The sequence below is a fragment of the Sturnira hondurensis genome, unplaced genomic scaffold (assembly GCF_014824575.4).
Source record: "Sturnira hondurensis isolate 20B ecotype Veracruz unplaced genomic scaffold, ASM1482457v3 Scaffold0002638, whole genome shotgun sequence".
NCBI lineage: Eukaryota > Metazoa > Chordata > Mammalia > Chiroptera > Phyllostomidae > Sturnira > Sturnira hondurensis.
The window spans coordinates 11,471,448-11,498,868 of NW_028075269.1; the positions used below are offsets into that span (position 1 = coordinate 11,471,448).

General features: G+C 48.0%; 1 protein-coding gene across 2 annotated transcripts in view; it reads left to right on the forward strand.

Moving 5' to 3' along the window:
* Positions 1-27,128, forward strand: part of EHF (ETS homologous factor) — a 40,410-nt gene extending 13,282 nt beyond the window's left edge. The window contains exons 2-9 of one of the 2 annotated variants that reach the window (XM_037040492.1): positions 7,795-7,894; positions 11,683-11,928; positions 14,045-14,107; positions 16,626-16,694; positions 16,811-16,879; positions 22,027-22,089; positions 23,359-23,554; positions 23,650-27,128. In XM_037040492.1, coding sequence (XP_036896387.1) covers positions 7,798-7,894; positions 11,683-11,928; positions 14,045-14,107; positions 16,626-16,694; positions 16,811-16,879; positions 22,027-22,089; positions 23,359-23,554; positions 23,650-23,749 — 903 coding nt within the window. In that variant the 5' untranslated portion in view covers positions 7,795-7,797 and the 3' untranslated portion in view covers positions 23,750-27,128. The remainder of the gene's footprint in view (positions 1-7,794; positions 7,895-11,682; positions 11,929-14,044; positions 14,108-16,625; positions 16,695-16,810; positions 16,880-22,026; positions 22,090-23,358; positions 23,555-23,649) is intronic. The other variant, XM_037040493.1, reaches the window with a different exon arrangement.
* The last annotated feature ends 293 nt before the right edge of the window (positions 27,129-27,421 follow it).

The window sequence follows — 27,421 nt, forward strand, 5'->3', positions numbered from 1 at the left end:
GCCTGAGGCCTCCTTCAAATAAAGCACAAATAGTTATGGATCAGTTTATTTCCAAAATATAAAATAAAATGACTTTCTTGAGTCACAGAGGGAGTATTTATAGTATATATGTACAGGGTGGGGCAAAAGCAGGTTTAGAGTTGTGAGTATGTGAAACAGAGTCTATTCTTGTATAACCATTTATTTATTATTATATTATTTTTCATAAGAACAACTATAGACCTACTTTTGTCATATCCTCTTTGTGTGTATCTACACATCACAAGCCCATAATGTGTTTTGAAGCAGACATGTGTAGACACATGTGTCTATAAGTGTGTACCCATGGATGCATGTGTAGATCTTACTTTAATGGCTACAAGAGTATCATGAATTAAACTGGTCCAGCTTTGGAATCACTAAGCATATTGTAGAAGAGGCAAAATGAAGGCAGCTTTTTACTCTTTCATCCTGGAGGGAGCTCTTGGATGTACTGGAAAGAACGACGTCTTCAGATCGCTCTGGCAAAAGGAAAGAGGGTCTCAGTCAGGGTCCTTGCATGATTGAATGTGCCCGAGTTCGATAGTCTTGGAGAAGCTTGATAACGGTGAGAGGCCCCAGATGGCACAGGGAGGACACTGTGAATATGTTTGGGATGGGGGGGGGGCGGCGAGGATGAGTGGAGGCAACATTCTTCTCTGGCAAATACCTTCTTCACAGCAGAAAGTGGCTAAGTTCCCGGGGTTTGTTGCTAGATGGTCTGAAGTTTGAATTCTCTTCTAGCTCCAATTTTTGCTAAGTTGTGTGACCTTGGACAAGTCATTTAAACTTTCTGAGCCTCAGACTGGTCATCTGTGAAATGACATAATATTAGCCTTAGAGAGTTATTATCTCTTCTCAGCTGAGACTTGCAATACAAATAATACAAATGCATTTAAAACTATTAGCACAGAGCTGGCACATTTTAAGTGTTCAATAAATCCCTAGATGCTACAGTATATTTATTATTACTTTTTTACAGCATTCATTCCCAGGTCTCAGTAACCCCACCATGGAGCAAAAGACATTTCTTCCAGCTGGGCTGTATTTGTCTCTGTTCAGAGGTGAGGCCAGCTGAGCTGTCCTTGGCTTTGATAGAGTCTGTGACTGGGCATAGCCTCTGGGGTTTTGGGGTCCATGGTTCCAGCTCTTTGCCAGTGGTGTGTCCTTCCCTGGCTTTTTTGCTCCCATTAGCTCCAATTCCAGACCCTACTCTTTGCAGATACTGAGCATTCCTCGTGCTAAGGGACCCCATAGAATAAAGAAACCCTGTGGTCATTCTCTGGCAGGAGCTCTCTCCTTTGCGCCTGTAAACCAGCCGTGGTGTATGGGAGTGTAGGGCAGGGTGATACCTGTGGCTTGCAGAAGTGCGCCCTCCCACTGCTCCTGGCCAGCTTGGGCACAGTGTGTCTTGTGGGAGGAATGGGAGCAGGAGGGATGGCTTGCTGTCACTCTAGCAGGTACTATGCCCATGGGGGCACAGCATGGCTTCTGTGAGCAATGGCTGAGAGAGGCTGTTCATAGCTCAGCCTAATGGCGCATCCACACAGCATCCCAGAGTCGGGTGGGGAGGTGGGAACTCCGACTCCAGGCTCCACTGTGCCAGCCAGCTGGAACTAGGGAGTATTGTGTAGATGGAAGAGGTTAGAGGCCTTGCTTGAGATGAACTTGGCCCTCACTTTCCTCCTTGGAGATCCAATAAAATAGTAACAACACAATAAATAACGAAGCAGCTAACATTTACAAGTACTTACTGTGTGTCAAATACTTTTCTATGCATTTTGCAGGTGCCTTCTCATTTTATCTTTCAACCACCCTTTTCGCATTATTTCCATTTTATAAATGAGGGAACTAAGCCCCAGAGAAGTTGGATTCCTTGCCCAAACCTTCCGCTTTAGTAAACTGGCAAAGCCAGGCAGGATTTTACACATGGCTGTCTGGTGCCAGAGTCTGGAGTTACCAACCATTATACCATCCTGCCTCTGCAGAGTCCACCCTGACTCCAAGAATGTCCCCAGATCCAATCAGCACAGTTTTAAAGAGAGATTTGTGGGCAATCCCTATACCAGTAGCTGACATTTCTTGGCGCTTGTCACGGTTGAGAGATAACGTGCTGGGGATTTTACAGACATTCTCCGAGAGTTCTCATATCAACTCCACTTTCCCCCCGCTTTTTGTCGTATGGGGAAACTGAGGCTTTAGAGAGAGTAGGGCTTCCTGAAGGTCAATACCGCCAACTGGCAGGCAAAATCAAGACTTCACCCCTCGCTCTCTGAGGCATGAGCTCTTGCTCCTTCTGCCCTGGAGAAACACGACAACCCTGGGCTGGGTTTGAAGCTCCTCTCACCTTGACTTTGTCCTTTCAACTCAGATGTCAGAGAGATCCGGTCTCTGTGGCCAGGCTCACCTTCTTCTGAGCCACGGCCAAAATGTGAGGCTTTGAAACGTTAGGGTCAGGCCAAGGGTCTGTTGTCCCTGCCCCCAGGTGTGGTGGCGGTTGAGCCGGGGCTGGGAGAGAGTCCAGCTCTGACAGAGGCCTAGAGGAGGAGCAGGCACAGGGGTGGCGGATTGTCTCTGTGTGTGGGTGGCACAGAAGTAGTCCAAGTCCTTTGCACCTCAGGGCTGTGTGGACCTCTGTGTTTGACCCGAAACTGCGCATTAACAAAGTGGGGAGCAGAGAGTGGCCGACCTCTGCCACCACGGTGTGGTCAGGGGCCACTCCGACACAGCTCAGTGCTGCCTAAAATCAAATAGGTCCTGGCTGGAAGCCTGGTAAGAAGTTCTGATCTGTACCATGGTCGTGGTCTGCTGGGTAGGCTGCGTGGCTCTTCCTCTTCCAATACATTGTAGATGTCTGTCTCTAAAAGTGTCCGTTTTAGACACTTTTGCACAGAGGGTGAGTTCTTGGTCACTGTGAAAGTCTGGGGGGCCTGGAGCCAATACTGTTCCCTCCCATTTTTCCTACATGTGAAGAGGGCATAATAGAATGCGGATGAAAACCTCACTGGATAATCCACATTGCGTTTCAGTTTTGGTGTTTGAAATACAATGTATAGTTTGTGTGTGTGGAGTTTTTCATAGCCCAAGCAACAATTTGTGCTGTGTCCCTAGAACACTACCTGGGAATAGATAAAGTTGCCTGATACCCTGTGCATTTTCCTAAACCTCCACTTAAGATGCAATGACTTGGGTTGTACCAGGCACTGTATGGGGGTCTTATTGTCCCTTATGTCATTTAATCCTCCCACGAGCCTAGGTGGTAGTTCCTGATGTCGTGCCTGTTTCCCAGAACATAGAGCTGCTCACAAAGGGCAGTGGGTAGCCCATAGTTATCACACCAGCAAGGTCAAAGTCAGAACTGTCACTTCCACAGACTCTACTTTCAACCAGCATTCTCAACAGGAGGTAATTTGGCTACAGGGGACATTTGGTGGGGGGTGCATTTGCTACTAGAATATAGTGGCTAGAGGCCAGGGATGCAGCTAAACATCCCACAATGCACAGGATGACCCCTGCCAGAAAGAACCATCCCGGCCCAAAATATCAGTCATGTGGAAGTTGAGAAACTGTGCTTTTTACCTAGTGTAGTGGCTGAGGACCATCCCCAGAGTTCCCCCTTGAGCTAGAGATGGGGAGTGGTAAGCCCTTTATCCAGCTTGCTTCTGACTCGAAGGGAGAAATTATTCTTACTTAGGCTCTGAATTTTCTTCTTCAGCCCTAGAGAAGGTACAGTGTGTTAGAGACATACCTTGAGAACTGGTGCTTAAAGAAAGGAAAGGAAACTGATCTTCACTGAAGGCGTGTGCGCTGGTGCCGGATTAGACACCCTTACACTATTTATCCTTCAAAACAGTCTTTACACTTAGAAGACACCAGCATTCCCCTGAGTTTCCCGTTTAAAGCAGGGGAGAAGTTGAGGCTCAGAAAAGTTAACACACTCCAGGTCCCATGGCTCAGAGATGGAGCCAGAATTCTAACCCAGGATTCAAAGGCTTCCAGTCTCTACCTCACGTCCTTGGTGCTTTGCTGTTCTTTTTTCTTTTTTTCTCTTTCTCCTTTCGGTAGGAAATAATAGAAGCTATGCTGAAGGTAAAATGGGGAGTTTTAAAGAAGAGCATTGAAAAATCCCCCTTTAATTTAATTTAAATTTAATTTAATTTAATCTCCACTTTTAATTTTTTAAATTTTATTTATGTATTTATTTATTTTAGAGAGAGGAGAAGGAAGGGAAAAGGGGAGAGAGATGAGAGAGAAAATCGATTGGTTGCCTCTCATAGGCTCCCCAACAAGGACTGAACTCCCAACCCAGGCACGTGCCCTGACTGGGAACCAAACCTTTTGCTTTGCAGGACAATGCCCAACCCACTGAGCCACGCCAGTCAGGGCAATAAGCCCCCAACTTTTAAATGAAAAGGGTGGCTTTATATCCCCCATAAAGTAATCACTAGGTACCATAGAAATTCTGTACTGGTAGGAATGTAGATGAGTTGGTTATAGTAATACTTTTCTTGTTTTTTTCACAGTTCTCAAGGCACATTTATTATCCACGATCTCATTTTTCAAAAAGATTTTAGTATTTCTTTTTAGAGAGAGGGATAGGGAGAGAGGAACATCCATGCATTGCCTCTTGCATGTGCCCCGACCAGGGACCAGCTGAGCCACACCAGTCAGGACTCCATTATCTTATTTGATCTTCACAACAGTCCTCTGAGGCTGTTGGGGGAGGGGTGGGGGTGGGGCAAATGTCCTCCTTTGACACCTGCAGAACTGGGCCCCAGAGCAGGGCTGGCTTGGTGAGAGGCCTTCCGCCGGGTGAGCCCGGGGCCTCCTGTGCCCACGCCGAGGGCGCTGTGCCTGCCATGTCCTCCTGGGCTGGAGACGCTGGCCTTCTTTTCTCGAAAGCCTGAGTGAGCTAAAGTGAACTCTGACTCAGTAAGGGTTAAGCCACATAAACTCTTTTATGAGCTGTAACCATTTACTGTGCCCTGTAAAAAAAAGGGCCCCTCACAATACTGACTCCTTTCCCTGGGAAAAGGGGTGCCAGCCTCCTCGGGGGGAGGGGGAGGCAGCAGTGACCTTGTAGTCCTCAAGGCTCCTCTGTGGGTTGAGTAGGTCTGGAGGCCACCAGAAGATAATGGCAAGAAATGGTGTCTGCCCTGAGGAGAGGGGCTGGTGGGCAGTGGGTTACAAGCGGAGAACTGGTCCACAATGTCCTGTGATAGTTACTGAATTCTTTTTTACCGCCTGCTAAGCTCTGTCCACACACACCCTCATCGGAGTCTCATTGTGCTTTGAGTGTGGGATTGTTCCCATTTTACAGGCGGGGAAAGTGAACATCAGAAAGTTTTTGGCTAAACAGACTTGGGAGTTGCTCTAGGTCATGCACAGTAACCAGGGGGACTAGAGTCTGAACCCACATCTCCTCAACTTCAAAGCCAGGGTGCTTAGCCTGCATACCACCCTGCCCTCTGGGAATTTATTTTGGGAAGTGGTGAACAGAAGCTCTGAGCTAACCTAGGAGGTATACCTCAGAATTGGCCAGGGCAGGTCTTGCTTCCACTGAAACGGCCACTTACGAAGAACCCTGCAGGCAAATTCTTGTGAAAGAGTTTCAGGGAAATCTCCCCTGCCCATCCCCCTCCCGCCTGGCGGTCCCAGTCCTCCCTGCAGAAGGGCTGGGCTCCTGAGCTTCAGCCCTTTCGGGGTTAAACAGTAACCTTTTTACTGCTTGTGGTTGAGCAAATTTTGGCGAGGAACAAGCCCAGCCTTGAGCAAACAGGAGACCGGCCAGGCCCCTTCCCTTCCCAAGCCTCCCCGCTGGGGACTGGGAGGTTTTCTTTTTGCCTTGAAACCGCTCATCTGATTTCTTACCTTTCCAGCGATTGCCCTGAAAAGCTGGATGGAGAAAGGCCCCGTCGTCGTGAAAAAGAAATACTTGACTTGGGTTGGTTTCTTCTTGTCTGAGGGTGAGAATCAGAGTTTTCTGGAAGAGAACTTAAAATCAATTCAGTCACCTTCTTTATAGGTATTTGTGTGGAGAAACTGAGGCCCACGCTTCTTTCTGGTTTGTCTGTGAAGCCCTGTTTTGTGCCAAGTGCTTAAGGTGTGGAAACTCATTTAATCTCCAATCAGTGCCCATGGTAGGCACGGTCATCGGCACGTGGTAGGTGAGGAAGTGAGGGTTCGGAGAGGGTGACAACTGTCAGCGTGAGCACTGACCTCCACTAGTCAGTGGCAGAGCTTGGAACAAACCCCGACCCTTCTGGCATCGAGACTCTCACCGCTGGCAACACCATGTGCGACCCAGCTCTCCTGCCTGGCCGTGCCGTGGCCCCTTCACTGCCACACGGTCATCCTTCCCACCCTGTCTTTCTTTTTCCACCTTCGACTTAGGCTGGACTCAGGCCCAGTTTTTGCCAAACAACCGTGAGGATGATGTTAATGATCATCGCAAAGGTTTCTGTCTCGCCGCATTTAACTCTGTTCCCAGTACCTGAAACAGTGTCCAGCCTATTACAGGGCTGATACCTTTCTGTTGAATAAGTGAATACATGTATAAATTTTTATGCCCTTTCTAGGCCCCTGTCTTCCCCTCTCTGACCCTCCACAGGACCAGAAGGGCAGTCGCTAAATCAGAGGAGGGGGTTTTGAAGGCTGGAACTACTCTGGGTGGGCACTTCAATTCTGGGGACATTGGGGACCCTCAAAGATGCAAGATTCCCCCAGAATAGGCAGAAAAATTTCCATGGTCTGCTGCTACCAAACCAGCTCTGTCTCCTTATGCCAACATCCTAGGGACTGCAAGTTACCTGTATAGACCCTCGGTAATGCTCATGCACCTTCTGGAATTGGCTGCTTTTCTTCTGAATGATCGAGCATTCGTTTAAACAGGGCTGGGTTCTGAAAGGCACAGGGTGCCTGGCTTGGGGGCAAGAACATTATATATAAATAGATGCTGGAGAACTGAAGCGAGTATTTCTAAAGTATACATTTTTCACGTTGTTTAAAAAATTGCAAGCAAGCCCTGGGAAGGAAAGCTCTTCTCCTGGATCCTTTACTGAGAAAATGTGCCCTCGGACTGAGAGAGTCACCTTTTGGTCACCTTCGAAGCTTGTGGTATTCTGCAGGTCACTAAGATGGGAGAGAAAGCTAGTCCAAATTTTTACCAGGAAGGAAGGGAGGGGCAATATCTTGTCAGGGAAACCAACTGATTCCTGATACGGTCACGAAGCCAGATGCTGGAGGAGCTCTGGGCACACCCTGACTGAGGACCCCCCAACACGGCCCACCCAGGGCAGAGAGCCGAGCGGGGGACACGGGCTGGGACTTGGGGACATCTGAGTTCAGGTTCCTGCACAGGCGCTGGATCTGTGCTACTTCCAGCTTGGATCTTCATTGATTGCAAGTCCACTTTAAACAAAACCTCTTTGGCATTTTCACTTTTGGGGGGCGGGGGATAAAAAGACAAGACTTGGCTGCTGGCCAGACTCGCCCTGTGAGCAGGTATTGCATTTTCCCTCCGCTTCATTCCTGATCAGAGATTATTCATTTATGAATGGGTGGCTGTAAAAACTTGCCTCATGCATATGAAAATTGAACCTGGAAATTTTTAATTGCCAGGGAGTTTTGCATTTACCGAAAGGGCCGTGGCAACATGCTTTGGAGGCAATGGTTGGAAGGACGAGTTCTCTTCCTAAATTCACTCCGTGACCTGTACTCTCCAATGATGTTTGTCCAAGAGGCACTGACTGAATGGGCTGTTTGATCACCTTACAGATCATGATTCTGGAAGGAAGTGGTGTAATGAATCTCAACCCCAGCAACAACCTCCTCCACCAGCAGCCAGCCTGGACAGACAGCTACCCCATGTGCAATGGTAAGGGGGCCGAGGCGGTGCCACCCAGGGGATCTTTGCTTTGCTTTCACTAGGGCTTCATTTCCCAACTTAAGGTATGAACAATACAGCAGGAGGCGCGAGGCGCCGTGGGAACGGGGAACACTCTTCATGCCGGAGTCCTCTTTGGTCCCTGGTGCTCCAGACCGAAGCCCATTTGATACATTTCATTGTTTCCTCCCAAGATGGAAGGTTCTGGGTGGGCAGCCTAGCAGAGAGGGCTGTAGAAGAGATGCCCAAAGGGGAGGTGACCTGTTGAAGCTTTTAACAGTATTTGGCTTAATATTTCAAGATAGGATAGGAGGGAAAGGTGTGTGTGCGTGTGCATGCATGTGCGTGTGTGTTGCACGGAAGCATGGAGATTGAGGAAGAGGGCGGTATAGCAGCTTTATCTTTCTATGTCACATCCCAGTGACCTGCCTTTGTAAGGGGAGAGGGTTGTGTTAGGAGACCACGTGCCCCCTTTTCATGCTTCAGTGTAGAACCTGTTGATTAGAAGAGGGAGGGGTGGCGGTGGGGCCTATGGAGGGTTTGGTGGCCAAGCCCGTGGCTTACTATAGAAGTGGAACTGAATCAAGCTGTTGCTGAATCAGGGCCCCACCGCCCAGTGTGAAGGCATTCAGCTCAGGCAGACTCCTGTGCCTCAGACTGCAGTGGCTTTAAGAAGCTCCACGTCTTCTCCCACGGGGCACCTGCTGTTAGGCTCCTCACCAGAGACTCTGCTGCTCTGACTCCCCCCAAAAGTGGGAGTGTCCTGGTGGGGAGCAGAGTCTGAGGAGGAGGCAGATGGTAATGGGAGGATTATGTTCTCCAGTAAGCAGCTGGTCCATGGGCGGTTCTGTCTCCTAACTTGGAACCCCAGCCAGACCTGCACAGGTGACCTTCTCTTACTTGGGCACCTGTCCCACCAACCTGCTGCCTTTTTGGGGGTAGTGACAATTTCTGCTATTGGCCTCAGATTGCCTGTGGGGACCTTAAAGGAGGATTTTAAATAGGGCAGGAAAGTTCTTCAGACTGGAAAGTCTTTGGCATCCCAAGGCCCTTGGATCCTCGATTAAGGCAGCATTCTTCCCGTTGGTTTTGGAGAAAGCCAGGGCAATGTATTCAGCAGGGAGAAGAATTTAGGTGCCATTTTTACTTCTTAATTTCCAGAAGCCCCAAAGAAGGCCCAGCTTCTGGTCAAGGTTGATGGTGTGGGGGAAGTCAGTTGAGTGAAAGAGAAGAGTTGAAGTCATAGGAGTTTCAGCATTTCTCCTGAAATCTCAGGCATCTGATGAGTCCACGGCTGATGGAGAGAATTTCCCAGCTGACTTCATATGAAATTCTCTGGTTCTTTCAAGTTCTAACAGGATGCAGTATCAAGAACTATCCTCTAATCTGGATCATGAGACACTGAGAGAAGAAACTATTCCAGGCCTGTTGTCGCGTTTTTGAGAGTTATTACCTCTTGTTTTCAAGAGGTAATAAGTTGTTTGCTGAGGCAAACAAGTTGCACTCAGCAACTCTGGGCTATTGTAGCAACTCAATTATTTTAGGAAGAGAGAACAAAGATTCGTGGAACCCCCAAAAATAGAGCCTATCCTTAAACAGCTGTATTTGTGAGACCCCTCAAAAATGGAAACATCCAATCTAAGCTGTTTGTGTGTATATATTTAGAAATATTTCTATGTAATTAAAATTTGGGGCTAGATTTTTCCAATCCTTGTCCCCATCCCTCTCTACCACTGGCTTCCCCTCCAGGGCCCAAGCTGAGTGTTCAAGGCTGATTTTGTCTGGTCAAGCAGTACGAGGAGTAAAGTATTACATATACCATGACTGGCAGGTTTTACCCAAGGCGGTCACCTTCGTGCCTAAATCATCTCGGTCTCCCGGTTGAGTGCTTCCGAGGTCTGGAAGCAGCGTGTGGGTTCCGAAGGAGTGAGGAGAAGTGGAATTAGGTTGGAAACATTTTTCCTACAGCAGCCTCTCCTCCGGAGGCGTTGAGGGCTGGGCCATGGCATTATGGGAATCCAGTCTCCAGGGGTTCTTTCGTTTCTCGCAACTCACGCTGCATCCACAGATGATGGTTGTCACCTTATCATCGTCACCATCAAGTGGAAGCTTCTTAGGAATGCAGAAACTCAGGTCTCACCCCAGATCTGTGGAATCAGAGTCTGCACTTGAACAACATTCCCTGGTGATTCATAATTCCATTAGCTTTAGTGCCGATCTGCCATGGACTTGAAGCAAGCTGGGGACAGTTTCTGTGCTACGCGTTCCTCTGTCCGTCCCTCCTTGAGTTTGTGGGAACATCTGTGTGTCGTGTTCAGTGAGAGCTCCCCTGCTTCAGCTTGGTGGGCTGCAGCAGGGTATTCCCCTGCACCCCGCCCCCCACCCTTTCCAGAAGAGAGCTAGTCCCCTTAGATCTCTGTTTACAAGGGGACTGACTGACTGTCAGACCTCTGAGGCCTGTCACCTGCCCCCGAAGGCTGGCACTCTCTTCTCCATCTCTCACGACTCGGGGCTGACTTTGTGATGTTCTCTTAAGTGAACGTGAAACGATAACCATACATAGATGGTTAGCCCATATAAAGCTTAGCAATTTTTATTGGCCTGACTGAACTTCTCTTCTTCACTGGTATTTGAATTAACCATCTCATGAATGCACCTCACAGCTCTTCTAGGTTCCCACATTATTTCTTCCTCAGCAACAAATTCTACTAAAGAAGTTTAGAGAGAGTCCTTAAGATGGTGAACCCTCTGCGGTAGTTTCTGTAGGTACAAAGATGGGTGAGACAGGATCCATGACTGTGAGCATGTGATTTACAGAGGAGAATGAGACAGTATTTAGATACCCTTGAGGATAAACTGGACACAATGAAAGCCATGAAGAGGAGTATTCAACGCGCCCCCTCCCTAGAGATTCAGAGGGCAGCGGTCCTTACAGAAAGTTGGGACTCTGTGATGGCTTCGTGGGGTGGTCGGGGTTTGAAAGCTGTGTAGAAATCCACAGGGAGTGATCGGTGGAGTATAAGCTGGGCTGAAAGAACAACATAGTAAAAAGGCAAAAGTCACAGGGCACTTGAGGAATAGCTAGTTAAGAACCCCAGTGCGTGGCTCGGCAGTTTTGTACCCAATTTCACTGGCTAAAGGGAAGTGACTGAAGGTAACTGAGTAGGGAAATGACCTCGCAGTAGCTCTGTTAACCAGTGTGGGGCAGGGGTAGAGCCGCACAGTTAGCAGATGAGTAACCTGGGCCACTTGGGGGAGACGCAAAGGCATCAAAGGGGAAAGAACCTTACCCTCGGGTCTCACTTTTGGCTGAAAATAGTCTGAATTTGGGGTATATATGTGTGTATGCGTGTGCAAGAGAGAGAAAAGGATGGGAGAGAGAAACAAGGAAGAAGAGAGGAAAACTATGTGGGTACGAACAATAGCTAATGAGTCGCTGACACTGTAGTGATGCTTCAGCTTTGATGGTACTTTGAGGGAATGAGCTCATGTCCTCAGTATTTCAGGTCTCAGCTTGTCATCCACTCTCAGGGGGATTTTGCACTAAGGAGGGCATCAAGGGACACAGAGGCTAAAAGTCAGCTCCTACCATAACTGGGGAAAGAACAGTATTTCCAAGAGCCTCCTCTCCAGAGCCAGTCTCATGCTCTGACCCCACTGGTGCACAGGGATGTGGTTGCATTCCTCACACCACCAGGCACCAGGGGTACAACCCCCTGTCTGGGATTATGCCCGGGGACAGCCATGAGTCACTCACAGAACGACCTCCTCTTTTGCAGTTTCCAGTGGGTTTTTTGGAGGCCAGTGGCATGAAATCCATCCTCAGTACTGGACCAAGTACCAGGTGTGGGAGTGGCTCCAGCACCTCCTGGACACCAACCAGCTGGATGCCAGCTGCATCCCTTTCCAGGAGTTTGACATCAACGGCGAGCACCTGTGCAACATGACTTTGCAGGAGTTCATCCGGGCGGCGGGGACAGCGGGGCAGCTCCTTTACAGCAACTTGCAGCATCTCAAGTGGAACGGTGACTATCTTTCTCCCCATCTCACTAGGAGCCAGCTGAGAAGAGCAGGGACTCTGCAGCCAGCAGGCTTCCTAGGCAGGGGCACCAAAGGCTGGTCTCACCTCCTGTTTCCCAGACAGGGAAGTAGAGGGGAGGCGAGAGAGCAGGCCGGAAGCCTGGGCTATGAGGTGTCTCATCCCACAGTAACCTAGTGCAATCTAATCCTCTCCTTATGGCTGATTTTCCAGGAGACGTGCTAGGAGGGTATCCACCGAATGCTTGCTACTTTCAGAAAACCTTTTCTTCTTTGCCTTGCAAACAAGTTTTGATAGTTTCATTCCTAATTACTTGCTTGCTAAGATCATTATGGCTACTTTTTTTTGTTTAAACTTCTAGACCTAGGTTCTTTAGATGGAACCTAAGGGTGGTAAGAAGATATGCAAAATTAGATCCATGTTTGTGTTTTGGGAGGGAAGGGGAGAAGGCTTACATCATTTCAGCAGAGTCTTAGATGTTTTGTTAACTAACAAAAAAGGGGGTTAGAGGTTAGCCCCAGATGGCTGTCGTTGAGGTCTCACCTAGCACCCAGACAGGCACCATTCAAATGATGTGCCTAGGTGACGGTTTATATGCATGGGCACACGTTCTGTACTGTGTACTGTCTTATATACAACACATGGTGGGACAGACAGCTCGTGTTGCAGAATGTCTTTGGCACTGGCACACAGTTGCCCTGGTGATGGTTATATAAAACAGGCTCCTCTGAAAAGGATGGCTATTTTGGAAAGCAGTAACATGTAAAGAGAATGAGCTGGCCTATCCACATCAGGATGAGCAAGTCTGTCTCAGCAGATCCTGAGTGTAGGCAGGTAGGTGGGGCTTTGAAAGCATGAGTTCCAGGCCTGTGAACTGTGCTCAGAGCCCGACAGCTGCCGTCATTGCCGAGGAGGGCCCAGATTCTGGCTGCAGAGCTGGCCGCAGCGGTAGCCATCTGGGATGACCTCATTCAGCTCCCGGCACTTTCTCCTTCCCACCCACCTCACGGAGGTGCTTGCACATTTTTCTCTTACTAAAACCAAACCAAACAAGGCTCTATAAATAACCCTCAGGAATCTTCAGGAAGAGTAGACTTATACTTGAGGAATTAAAAATATTTACCTCCCCACCTCCAATTAAATCCAGTCAGTCTTTAAATCTTTACCCTTGATTGAAGCCTAAAGCAGGGTGTCCTGGGAGGTGAGGTGGCTGTTTTTGACTTCCCATCTTTGACCTTTCATGACTTGTTTGGCCCCACTGGGTGCTGCCAGTGCCTCTTGACCTCTCAGCTTTGATTTGTTGTTTGCCTCTTTGGAGATGTTCTATGAACTTCCATTTATTAAGGGTTTATGTACACTAGGCACACTAAATGAATTGATTCATTCAGTGACTTTATGAGAAAATGCTGTACCCATTTTACAGATGGGACGACTTATAGTGAGAGAGTTGAAAGACATGGCTCCTGCTCCTGAGATATTTCTAATCAGACTGGGGAGAAAAAAACATGAGATTTATTCATATGGATATATGTGCTTTTGCATGTGACCCATCTGTGAGGCATAAAGAAGGGAGGAATCAGTGCATTTCCCCAGACACGTCTCATAGATTGGATCCAGTCAAAGTGGGTTTGATTAAATTTAATATCAAAGAAGAATAAAGCCAGTTCAATTAAAATGGCTTTCCTTGTTTTTTCACTTTCATTTCATATCATATCTTAATGTGGGAAAGCACCTTAGGTGCCATCGAATAATGACTTTTTCTAGTTTAAGCCCCTAAATTTACAGAAGAGGAAACCAAGACCCAGGAAGTAGCAGTGCCTTGCAGTTATTAGTGGGGAACCGGCCCCCTGACCCCTGGGGTTCTATTGCCGCCACACTGAGTGCCTTCCCTATACAAAGCCAAATAATCCCATCTGATGTGGGTGCCTGAGCTCCCGACTTTCTACCGAAAGTTCAGGTTTGCATTTGTAGCTGCACCACCGCAAACAGGGGTGATCAGGCACTGGGATTGGCAGAAGCTCTTCCCAGAAGCCAGGTTTGTCCTCGTTTAAGTTTTGGCTCCCTGTGGGCCTGCTCTGACTTTCTCAATCTGTCCTTCACAGGCCAATGCAGTAGTGACCTGTTCCAGCCCACACCCAATGTCATAGTCAAGACCGAACAAACGGGTAAGTAGTAGCAGACAAAGAGAGCCAACTTGGTAGGCAAATACCCTGGCGAGGACAAGTGGGAGGGAGTGGGAAGGAGTGTGGGAGCAGGACGGAGCCAGTCGTTTGGCAGGAAACCCAGGAACGCCTCTTCCCTGGCTGTCTCCAGTGGGCCGCTCTCCGTGAGCTTCACCCCTTGCGCTGGGGACCAGTGACTGCCAGCTTTTTCTGATTTTTAGACTGATAGTGAGACTAATTCACCTCACAGTTCTCTGCTTCCCGCCCCTGGTGAGGGCATCATCCAGGCTCCCATCCAGGAGCTGGAAAAATGCAGCGTTTCAGTGGGCCTCCTATTCACCACAAAGAGCCAGAGGACTTGGCCGGGTTAGGAGAAGCAAGAGGAGAGAAGAGGAAGGGTCGTTCTCTCCCCCTCCTCCCTTGGTAGGAGTGTCACACAAAAAAGAGGAAGAGTTGGACTTGTTGTACACACTGTGGTTTCTAGGGACTCGTGGAGCTTCTGTAGGAATGTTGCCCCAACTCCTGCCTTACGTGCACTGTTAGAGGAAAGGCCCCTCTGGACCCTGAGTGGGGTTTGTTGGAGACTTGCGGGAGCAGGAACTGCCTTGAGAAGTTATGCCTATGGCCTTGCACCAATCAGACCCCCTTGCATATTGACTTTGGCCTATGGTCTCTTAGTCTAAGGAGAGCTATGCAAGTCCTCCACAGTCCGCTGGCCATGATGAAACTCTGCAGCTGCCACTGCTCCAGGGTCACTCCCCAGGTCCTCATCAGCGAGACTGCAAGCCACTGGGGCCAACCCTGAGTTTGCCACAGGCCTGCCTGAGGGTTGCGTGCCAGTCACGAAGGGCAGAATTTCAGCTGGGAGTGATATGTGAGTCATTCAAATCCATCGGCCTCATATAATATTTGCTCTTAAGGGGGCTAGCCCACCATTAGTAAATTAAAAAGAAAAAACACAATAGCTGCTACATATGCTAATTAGTTTTCTCTAGCCCTGCCTTTCCCCCATAGACCAGGGGCTGGGTTACCTGGATGGTCCGTGCTTTATGGGCCTGACTGTCCTAGAGGCGGATGAAGGACTCAGCAGACAGCTGGTGTGCCCCCCCCCACAGTGACCAGGAAGATAGCCCCACCTTGGCCAGGATGGTACGGAGAGGCCCCCAATAAGTTGATCATTCCTCCTCGACCATCCAGATATTCTTGTGTTGCCAGTTCAGAAAAGCTAAGCCGAAGAAGGGTGGAGAGGAAGGTCCACCCAGGGAGGAGGGGAGAAGAGGCTTGTAGAGGGGCCAACACCCCCAAACCTTTTGGTTCAGTTTGTTTTCAGAGACAACAACAGGTGTATGAGGTGACCCAACAAGGAGAGAGGGTGTAACCCCAAGAGATTGGGCTTGGAGTGCCCAAACACGTAGCTATTAGTTAAAATACCAGCTAAATCCCTGTGTCGTAAACAAGAGGACTTAGCCAGTGACTCAGGTTTTATACCTTTTATGTTGTAAAAACAAAATGAAACTCGGCCAGTGGCTCACCACCCGGCCCAGAAATTCAGAAGCTGGGCTGGAGGGGAGCAGAGGGCAGCCTTGATCTGTGAAAAGGAGAAATCAGGAAGTTCCTGCTGGGGACAGCTGAGAGCTCCTTGCCAGACCTTGCAGCTCTTGGCCAGCCAGGAAAGAAAATGCTTCTGCTGGAGACCAGCCCAGGTGTGGGCGTTGTGTAGGAGTTGGGCTTCATCTGGGGTAGGTGAAGGGGAGTGTCCTTTGAACCTGAAATCTGAAGAGTCAATCAGAATGAGACATGCCTGGAGAGAGAGAGAAGGAGAGAGAGAGAGAGAGAGAGAGAGAGAGAGATGCTTCTGCAAGATGAGGCAATAGGGCCTTACTGTTAAAGGCTGTTGGATTTGGGTTTTGAGAATTTTACATTGCCTCTCAAGCTAATCAGAGAAATCCCAGAGAGAGGGGGCTGTCACCCACCTTGAGGGCACTCTCTCCAGATTGCAGCAGCGAAGGCACTGTGATAGAACTGACTAGGCTTTTTCTGACAGAAACATTACTAATTCCCCCTGGAATATAGTACTAGAAAAAGATGCTTATTAATCATGAATTTGTCTCTCACAGTTTCTTTTTCTACTGTAAATGTATTCTAGTCATTATGTAGTAGAATGCAAAACAACGCCAGGCTCCTGGACCCACCCCCTGCCCCGTGCAAACTGAGCAAAGCCCCAGGAAACCAGAGCATTGGTCTAGAACAGGATCTCACTGTTGCAACTTCCCCCTAAATGCAACAGGTGTGGAACACCTGGATAGAGCTATAATACGGCCCATTTCCCCAGGACACGGGAAGAAACATGGGGTAACATTATTATAGAGTAACATGTGGCTGGAGCAGAATTGTATCCCTTCTCTCTGGGGACCCCCCCCCCCTTATCCCAGGCCTCTCTGAGGAATAGCGCATTAAGAAAAGCAAGCTCTCCCCCCAGGGGTGATGATTGCTGACCATTCCCATTTTCTGTCCTTTGTAGACCCTTCCATCATGAACACCTGGAAAGAAGAAAACTATTTATATGACACCAACTATGGTAGCACAGTAGGTAACTAACTCCCCAGCACTTAATGCCCTTCTACATTCTGTCTTTGTTATCCCAATAGCCCAAAAGTTCCCTGTCAGGAGGGGCCTCTTAATGTCCTTTATCTTTTCTTGCCACAGATTTGTTGGACAGCAAAACTTTCTGCCGGGCCCAGATCTCCATGACTACCACCAATCACCTCCCCGTAGGTAAGTTGTCCTGACACCGGAGGTTAAGTGCGCCTCAGGCGGGTGCTTACGGAGCATTAAAGAGAATTTCTGACATCCTGCGTTTCTACTTTGCTGGAGTCTTCTTCTCATGAGAAGGCTAGGAAAGGGCTGGAGTTGCAGTATGAAAAGGTCTGCATTTGAGCCAGTATTTGTACATTGACCATGACCAGCAAGGGTGCCTCTAGGAAAAGTATTTGTCTCCTGTGAAACCAGGTCACTCTCTTGTGATAACGAAAACTCTCCTTTCAACCAAAACTCGCTCTTGGGAACTTATCTGATAAAGTTATTCATACTGGAGTATATTTACGGGGAAGAGGGCTACATTTAATTTTTGACAAATGTTGGACTTCAGAGAAAGAACGTCAAACAGTGGCATTCAGAGGTCCGTGAACCTGTGGCGGTGGTCTTTAGGTAGAAGGGTAGCGATCAGAAATGTTCGGAACCCTGGAAACCACACTGCTTGGTCAGTTTTTGAAGTCTGACCCTGCCAGCTCATCAGGACTCTTCACTCAGCCAGACAACCTGTATTTTTAAAATTCTGTTCTCATTAGTCACATTTGGTTAAAAGTGGATCTACCTGGGGTCTACCCATGACTCAATCAAGGTTAGACTGAGTGAGATGGTCGGCCTGCGGGGAGTCCGGGGGAGGGGCTTCCAGATCATATTCCCCCTTCCCTTTACAGATAGCAACCTTGTCACGTGTTGTTCAGGAATGAGTGTGCCAGGGAGATGAATAGAGGGTTTCGTGTTGTCCCCTGGTCTGGGTGCGAACTGGTGGGTCTGGTTGGGTCTGTGGAATGGAGCTTGGACTTGTCACAGTGAATTGCTCTTTTCCCAGAATTGAATTTGGGTCTTCAGAACTGGGATTTAAATGACTGTTTGGAAAAGAAAGCACCGACTCAAACAACAACCCCTTCTCTCCCTTTCTCTCTCTCTCTCTGTCTGTCTGTCTCTCTCTCTCTCTGCTTTTGTTGAGTATGTTTTTTGAGAACTGAAATAATGAAAGCTTCTTGTTTGAGGTTTTGTTCGGGTCAAGTCCCTCGAATGAGACAGGGCTGGGAGCCAGTGTAAATGCTTCTGGAACTGAAGTGAGGCTCTGAGGGCAAGTCATTTCTCTACTTCCCCCTCCCCGCAGCGACCCATACCATGTGTCACGCTAAGTATTTGCCAAAAGTAGGAAACAGATCCATCACAGAGAAGGCGCTGCTGCAGTGAACTTGCCCTTCTCAGAGATCAGAGCCAAGTGGGGTGAAATTTCCGTGGCGAGCGTTGCCACCCAGTCGGGAGAAGGGTTGCAGGGCTGAGGGAACCAGCCACCCACTCACCTTCGGACTTCCTCTCACACTTCCTAAGGTGTCACCTCCCACATCCTTCCTGTTGGATCTTTGGCTTATGGCAAAAGATTCCGACTAAAAGTAAACTTGAACCAACCACTTCTGAGCCTCCGGGGTTGTTAGGTCCCGAGGCACCTCAGGAAGCCAAAAGCCTCCATCACGGCCCTACTGGCCTCACAGCCTGGCCACTCTTCTGTCCTCTCCATCTGCCCCCCGGGGTCTTAGAACGCAGAGGGGCCTCGGCGGCCAGTTCCTACTTTCAACTCACATCAACAGAAAACTCACAGTCTCCCAAGTCCACCGACTTTAGTTTTGAAAAGTCCTTCTTCAAACGGCCTTTGCAGACCTGCTCCAACTCATCTCCCCCGATCCTGCGTTCCCCCGTCTGTCATGCCTGTCCCGTGACTGTGACCCAGGCTGCAGAATGAGATAATCAGTTCAGACCCTGTACTGGAATTATTACTTCAAGAATCAGCCGAGTGTCGGGGGTTGGCAAGTTCTGTGGAACAACGGCCCTCCAACGGGATATTTACTTACAGCCCCGATGGGTCGATGCCTTTCAGTACATACAGTTCAGCGCCTGTTGGACAGCACCAGACACCCCCCAGCCCCCATTTGTCATTTGTCTCTGAGTCTTTACCTCTCTAGCTCCCAGGACACTGAATGCAGTTAAATATCTTTCTATGTCTTAATGCAAGTTACAAGTTGAATGGGGGCGGGACCCAAGGTAAACTGATGCCCTCTGTGATAAAGGCAGGTGGGGAAGCGGGCTTTGTTTTGATTTCTCTGCCATCTGCCCATTTCACAAAATGGCCGCCAGTGTTCTTGATCTGCCCGATAGTCCCCGGGCCAATCACGCCAACTCAGGCTTGATGTGTTTATCCACTGACTTGCTGAGCCTCCAGCTAGGGCGGCACGGTCTATTATAACCCTGAAATTTGTATATCCCGTAAAGAAATGGCTCACAGCTGAATCATATGCAAATGCTTCTAATCTTCACTTCTTGCGAAGCAGCTTAGTTGAAGTCATGATCTGGCACTTGCAGCACAAACCTGCGGCTTCGTGCGGCCCCTGCCCTGCCCGGACCTCGGCCTGAGGTGCCTGGGAGCCCAGAGAGGAAGCCAAGCCAGACCACTTCCCCAGAGCGAGCCATTCTTTTATAAGCGTGAATCACTTAACCACAGGGCTACCTTCAAAGGCTTTGAGTTTTATTTGGGGGTGAGGGGAAGACATCGTGGGGGAGGCTACCTTAGGAAGGGGGGCGTTGAGAACATCTTAGTGCTAAGGCAGGTGAGCGATTCCGCAGCTTGCCCTCACACCCAGAGGACGGGACAAGGAGGCTGGAGGAAATTAGAGTTGCCCTTTGCCTTTGGCTGCGTGTTCCTTCACACGATGATGGAAACATTTGTATTTGGGGATTTTTTTTTTTTTTTTTCATTCGGTCTTTCCCAAATGGGATGGAGGTGTAGCCTAGGTAAATGGCTGACAACTCAAAGAGAAAATTCTCTCAAGGCCAATCTGGGGTTTCTTAATCTGGTGCCCATGGACTCTTAAGTGAGCCACAAGCCCCTGAAGCCCTGTGCAGATGTTCACAAGTGTAGTATATGTGCCTTCTTCTGGGGAGAGGGTCTAAGGTCTCTGTCTTATTCACAAAATTACCTTAATCCCAAAGTAATTGATTCTATATCAGCTTGGATCCCATACACAGTGACTGGGGCCAATAAACTGGGAGACGCTGGTTTTTTTGTTGGTGGTGGTGGTGTTTTTTTTTTTCCTGAATTCAACCCTGGCTTTGAAATAATGGCCCCGCATCTTTCCTGGCTGCCATTTGAAGATGAGCTTTGCTTGTGGCCTGCTGGGTAAATGCCACCCTTTGTCTGAAGAACAACGTGGCCCTGTCAGAGTGATGTATCACTTGGAAACCTGGGACGGTGCCAAGCCTGTCGCAATATTGTCACATCCTGATAGGATGTTGCAACCTCACCCTGAAACCTACAGGGAGAGAGAGTGAAGTCTCCTTGCATTTCTTGTGAATTTGTCCCTCTAGATTTCAGAGAAATCCAAGTCAGGTGCAGTTCTCTTGCTGACAAAGCCAGTGGAAAAATTCTTAACCAGAATAAGACTTCTTTTTTTCCTAGCCAGATCTTATTAAATCCCTCTCCCGCATCTGGCTGCAGCTTTCATAGAAACTGCGGGGACGCTGAGTCATGACGAGCTGGGTGGTCTGCTCAGCATATGTGCCCATAAACACTGGGAAATACAGAATGATCACATTGGAATTACTTTGCCCCACCAACTAGAGCATCGTGGAGCTGAACCTGATCCTGGACAGGGAAGGCTTTCGTAAAATCTGTTACATGCCTCCAGCTTAAGAAATGGCATAGAATAGTGGTTATGAGTAAAGCCTTCCACTTCAAACTGACCGTGGTCACATCTCGGCTCTACTCTCAGGTTGTGCGACTTTAGACAAGTCATTTGACCTCTCTGTGTCTTGGCTCCGCCAGAGCTTTAAACTTTGGATCATAACAGTACCTACCTCATAGGGTTATGGTGTGAATTAAATAAAGAGATTCAGGTAACGTGCCTAGGCCCATGCCTAGTACATAGTGCTCCATCAATAGGAGCTGTTCGTCTTAACCCCGTAAATTAGGAGCTAAGGGCCTATTCAAACTTTTTAGAGTAATGGACCACTCTTGGCAATTGAATGAATGCTATGGAGCCTCTCCCTTTGCATATATTCTCAGTCAATCTGAAATGCCCTTGAAGGCCACATCTGGGCTAGTGAAGCCCAGCATAGGAGGCCGTAAAGCAACACAGCAGAGGAGATGCATTTTACTGGCCCAGTTTCTTAACAGAACGGGCTTGGGTTTAGGAACTGCTCTATTAAATTTGGTAGATTTTTGATTGTGTAACTTTTCATTGTTGTTGCTTGGATCTGCCTTGGTCCTCCCGACGCCCGGCATGCCTACTGACAGACACGCACTGACACACACACTGCTAGGTCGTTTAGTTTCCTTTTCAAGAAGTTTGAGTTCACAGATCCGCTTCTGTCATCTCCTCTTTGGTGACAGTCACAAGGGTAACCATAACGAGTCATTTGTTAAACTAATCTGTGTTTCCATAGTCCCTGTGGCCCTCTGTACTGAGCGCAGGCCAGTCAATGGCCTCTTTGTCAGGCTGATTAAAATGCAGCTTTGCATGCCAGAAAAAAAGCACTCCTTTGGCTTAAAAGCCATCTTTCTTTGTTATAGATGTTTACATTTTTTGTATTATGAAAAATAAACCCTTTCAATGACCTAAATCCTTCAATGGCTTTCCATGTCTCTTAGAATAAAAGCTAAAATCCTAAAATCCCACAAAGCCTCAATGGTCTGACCCTCAGCTCCAACCCTGTCTCCCTACTCACAGGCCCACTGGCTTCCTCCTGCTCTGTGGACATAGCAATCACACACTGACCTCAGGGCCTTTGCACTTACTATTCTCATTCTTGGGGCACTCTTGCACAAGCTCGCTGCATGGCTATCTCCCTCACACCCTTCTGGTCTCCTTATCACAGAGATCCTCTGTAGCTTGCACCTTATATTACATTGCAAATTAGTCCCATCTCCAAACTTCTTACCCTGCAGTGTTTTTCTCCATAGCACTCTCTGTTTTGTATTGGTAATTACATACCGGAAACATGCCAATCCTGTAGTAGGTGCTCAATAAATATTTGTTAAAAGAGTGGATGAAGAATGAAAACGATAATGGAAGGAAATAGGCCAATTAAACAGCTCTCATTTTTCTCTTTAGCAGAATCACCCGACACGAAGAAGGAGCAAGACCACCCTGCCAAGTCCCATACTAAAAAGCACAGTAAGTTGGCTGGCTTTCAAAGGGCACACAGCCCATCCCTTCCAGCTGGGTGTCACCAGAGGCCACCAGTTTTTAGACAGATATCGCCTCTGCCTGCTGCCACCATTTCTTCACCTCAGACTGGGGTGGAGGGTGGCGAGAAAAAAGAGGCAATGCTTGCTGGCAGAGGGATCCCTCGGCGGTTGTTTCTCAAAGCGGAGCCCCAAAGAGTATCTCTCCCTCATTCTGTCTATTTGTTTTAAAACGGAGACGCCCAGTGAATAAGAATTTCTTGTAGGCACGGGGTTAGCAGTTACCCTTTCTCCAGAAAAGAGGGTGGGACAAGGAGAAAGATAGGAGGAGACAGCTGAGCTGTATTACTGTTCTTTCACTGAGTGTTGGCTTCCTGCTTCTGGGGAATTATTGTTCCGAGAAATGACTGTTAATTCTTAAGAGTCAACAGTGCTCCTTGGGAGTTGTATTTCCCTCCAGTAGTAAAACCGTATGAAAGTTTTAAAGTATGAAAGTAAGAAAATGTCAGAGACAAGGTGTGTATAATCTTTAGGGGACTGGACATCCTTCTTACAGAGTGGACACAGAGCAGAGTAAACAGAACCCCTCAAAAACTGGGGGGCCAGCGTGAGTCTGTGTGTTACAAGTCTAGTGGGGGTGAGACCAATTTGGGTGGCTAATCTTATTACAGCTACCTCTTCATTTCCAAATTGGCCCCCTCAATCCCAGCAAGACCAGGCCCGGATCTATCCTAGGAGTTAAAACACTAGAACCCAGTGGATGTGCGGTGGTGGGAGCACAGTGGCTGGGTGGGAGTGATTTACTTGGTGGAAGAATGTACTAAGGAAAAGCGGTGAAAAGTGGCCTTGTGGGGAAGTTGCCAGTTGAAATGGATCCTGAACGATCTGTCAACAATACTTAGAAGACACTCCAAGTACAGTACACCTAAGACCTTTCCTTTCCTCTTGGCTTTGCTGCTAGTTAACTAGGTAACCTTGGTCAAGTCGCTGACATCCTCTGTGTCCCACTTTCCTGACCTGGAGACTAAAAAGACAATGTGCTGGTTCATTCTCAAACACCTTTTTAAAAATGTGCACTGTTTGGGAATGCTGTGATCTGGCTCCGCTGCTGGGGCGGGGGTGGGGTGGGGTGGGGTGGGGTGGGGTGGGGTGGGGGGAGAACCGAGTCTCTGCCATTTGATGGAGGACGTCCCAGCGCCGCACTTGCTCGGAGCCTAGTCGGCTGTGACTTCACTCAACGCCTTTTTCTGCTTCTCAGACCCACGCGGGACTCACTTGTGGGAGTTCATCCGCGACATCCTCCTGAACCCAGACAGGAATCCAGGGTTAATCAAGTGGGAGGACAGGTCGGAGGGCATCTTCAGGTTCTTGAAATCGGAAGCTGTGGCGCAGCTGTGGGGGAAAAAGAAAAACAACAGCAGCATGACCTACGAGAAGCTCAGCCGAGCGATGAGGTGAGGAGTCTCGGAAAATGCTGAGACCGCACGGCCCGTTAGGGTGCGGGAGGCCTGGTCCGACCAGCGGCCTGACACGGTGTCCTTTGTTACAGGTACTACTACAAAAGAGAGATTCTGGAACGTGTGGACGGGCGCAGACTGGTGTATAAGTTTGGGAAGAACGCACGCGGATGGAGAGAAAACGAAAATTGACGCCTGGAGCCCAAACCGAGCCAGCCCCCTTAGCCTAAGGAGCCTAGTTCCTGGACATAAATATTTCAAAGACGGTTTTCTCTGATATTTATGTGCCAGGAAGGGGAGAAAGGAAAGTCCACTTCTAACGGGAGAAGGAACACTACAGTCGATGCAATTATTTTGTTACTTTGAAGTATATCCTGTGTGGGGAACAAACGTACACAGTTTTCTGTGAACTATGACGCTGTATGTGGTTGCGATTTGTTTTTGCCTTTATTGTGAAGTTCTTTCCACTGCAAGAAGAATGGGGTTTGTGGCCTGAAGGCCATTCTTAGCAAGAATGGGCTTCTTGCTAAGAGAAAAGAAAAAAAAAAGTCAGAGGGCATTAAATATTTTATATGCAAAGGATTTAGGAAAAGAATGTGTCCTTCGCTCGCACGTAAACATCTACATGGCCTCATCAAGAGAGGCGGGCACGGTTGGTAGGATGAACCCCAGGGTCTCGGATGGACAAGAAGAACCAGAGGATGCTGGGAAGTTTAACCTGCCCCTGGGGAGCCACTGGGTGGAGAAGGATGACTCCCAAAATCCAGGTGGACTGTAATCACTGCATAATCACGTGACTTGCAATGTTCAAATCAGCAAGAAGAATAATTTTGGGGGCTTTGTACTCATTCAGGAGTGATTTCCCTGATGCCACGCCCCTCTTCGCTCCTCCCTCCTGGAGGATTGGTGAACAACTTCAGTTACCGCCTCTGCTAACTTCTAGTTATTCAAGAAAGGTGCCAGTCTTGGTTACTTTATGACAATTGCCTAAAAATAAATGGGAAAAAGGAGGTGGAGACGAGTTTGCTCTTGTATTCCTATCGTCTGTGTTTTCTCAGTGGGCACCATTGACACTTTTGGTTGAATAATTCTTTGTTGTACATTATTTGGCTGTCCTGTGCATTGTAAGATGTTTAGCAGTGTCTGTGACCTCTATTCACTAGAAGTCATGGGAGTTGTGACCATCAAAAATGTCTTCAGACATTTGCAAATGTGCCTTGGGGAGGGAGCAAAATGGCCTCTGATTAAGTACGACTGATTTAGCCAGTCCAGATGGAGTTGGTGATTTACTCTCAGAACAGTAAGATACAGCAGATCTTTTTAGTTTCGAGGAACAAGCAAAAGCAAGACTTCAAAGTCAGCCTATTTTTAATTCTTAAAATATTAGGGACAATGGGTTTACATATCTAGAGGGACTTCTTTTCAGTACTCCAGATGAGAGTGAAAATCAGATACATTGAACAAGGTAATGCAGCCAGAACCAAAAGAAGACATTTTCGCTGGAATTACAGAGCAGAGTAAAAATTTTATTTTAGAAATGCTAAGAGAAAAATGGGTGTGCGTGTATTTGTGTGTGTTAGTGTGTGTGTGTGTGAGAGAGAGAGAGAGTTCCTGGGAAAATCATCTTTGCAGGTGTTAATTTTTATAGTCTTTCCTCTTTTGAATCATCTTTTTCCTCTCTCATAAGAATCCTTTTTAAAGTGAATGGTGTATTATTTAGACTTGCAATTAGAGGAATGTTTAAAAAAAACACAGAAAAGAAAGGAAGCATGTAGGAGAAAAAAACAGAAAACAGCTAGGATTTACAGTCAGCAAGGAACTGGAGACTTCTTCAATGATGGGGTTGTTTGAGTAACTGGAGACTTACCACTGGGTCCCGCAGTCTGGAAGGATTGTGAGCCTGTAGGCGCTTTGCAAATGGATTTGAACATCCAAATCCCATTTGCAACTTTTCTTTTTGGCTCTATGTGTCTTTGGCGGCTTTCTCCTTCCTCCTGCCTCTCTTGAGCAATAATACTGTGGGGCTGAAGACACGTACCAATGCGAGGGAGGGGCCTTCATCAACTCATGGATCACCTGCCACGGTGTCTTACCCAGCGAAGGTGAGCAATCTTAGCCCAAGATTGTGAAGTGTTTGTGATACAGTCAGAAGGCTGGAAGTGAGAATTAACACTGTGTCCGAATTATAATGGCCACCATGCTGGATGGTGACCTTGGCACACCAGGGTATTGAGGTGAATGACCTTCTGAAGGCACAACCAAGTCCATTTTTAATTCTGCCTGGCTTGGTTCCCTCCACAAAGGCATTACTTAGTGTTGGTAAGTAGCAGCTGCTGAGGGAATGGAGAGAAATAAGAGTTTGCACCCCAGATCTGAGACATTCCTTTGTAAAAGACACACCTTGTTTCCCAAGCCAGGCTAAGAACTGTGAGGCATCCCCAGCATTTAACTATACTTCACACAGAATGTATTCAATCTCTAGATATTTTAACTGGTATAAACACCTGGATATTTGGGTGCCTATGTCTGAGTTGTGTGAAGATAGTAGGGCAGCTGCTCATTCTCTTCGCTGTTCCTTCCTTGGCTTTGCTTGTTCCTCATCTTAAGATGGCTAGATTTTCTCTGAGTTTACACTTCCCCAAACCTGTAAGTTTCTCACTTTCCCCCAAACTGTCCCTTTCGGCACCCTCTCCATAGAAGAGCAATCTTTTCTCGGTGGTAAGTGAGTCTGGGGAGAACCAACTGAAACAGTTCTAATTAGCAGACTGTGTTATTTCTTGAAAGTGACGGTTTCTTGGCACCCAGTTCCTACTTAAATAGGCCGGAGTATTAAGTTCTCAGCATATATCTCTATTGTCTTGACTTGAGTTGGATGCATTTTCTATGTGCCGTTCGTGACTTGGAAAACTCAAGGTAATCAAGCCATGCCCACTTGGGGTGTGAACAGAGGACTTCTCACCACAGTGTTGGAAGGGAGAGTGAAATCCCAGAGGTAAGCTGGCATCAGGTGAAGCAGCCCCTCCTTTGGGGGACACATGGCTTCTCCCTGGGAAGCTGGTCTTGCTGGATGCTCACAGGGTCACTGCACCTGGTCTCACTGTCACTGGGTCAAGCTCACAGGGTCACTGCACCTGGTCTCCTTGAACCTTCCTTGAGCTAAAGGCTTGGGCTCTTATTTGTAGTTTTCACGGGAACCTGAGGCAGGAAATGTTTTGCTAAGACTTTACCAGACTCAGGTCATCTGAGGGGCCTAGGTGTTTGACTCGATGAGACTTTAGTAAGGCCCTGCCTCCTGGGGCCATACCTATAGCTTCTTGAACTTGCCTTCTGAGCCAGGCAGACCTAGGTTAGGAGTTTTTCTTTAGACAACCTTGTCCTTTCTCCAGGCTTTTGCCTTTCTAGACTGTAAGCTCTTTGTGGGCAGGCACTCCGTTTTATCAGCATGTTTTCCCTGCACCAGGCATGAGATAGGTGCTCCGTAAATATTTGTTGAGTTAATAAATGAATATCTTGCTGGAGGACCCCTCAGATTCGGAGGTCATACCCAGAATCGGGATGAGGGTCACTTCTTCACGGGAATAAGAGCACACCGGCTGTCACTTGAAAGACGTGTTATCTGTCAGATGAACACTTCATTGTGAGGTTCCTGACTTTGCCTCCCCACCTGCGCTGCAATGAAACCCAAACGGGCTGCCTGCTTCCCCAAGTCATGTGTTGGATGAGAATTCTGTGGCCTTGTTAGGAACTGTGAGATTTACCTGGGATAACAAACCAGGCATGAACTTTTGACATGTTTTAACCAATGAAGATTATGAATGTGTTTATATGATGTAAATTGTTATTTAAATGTAAAGCAGTTCTAAA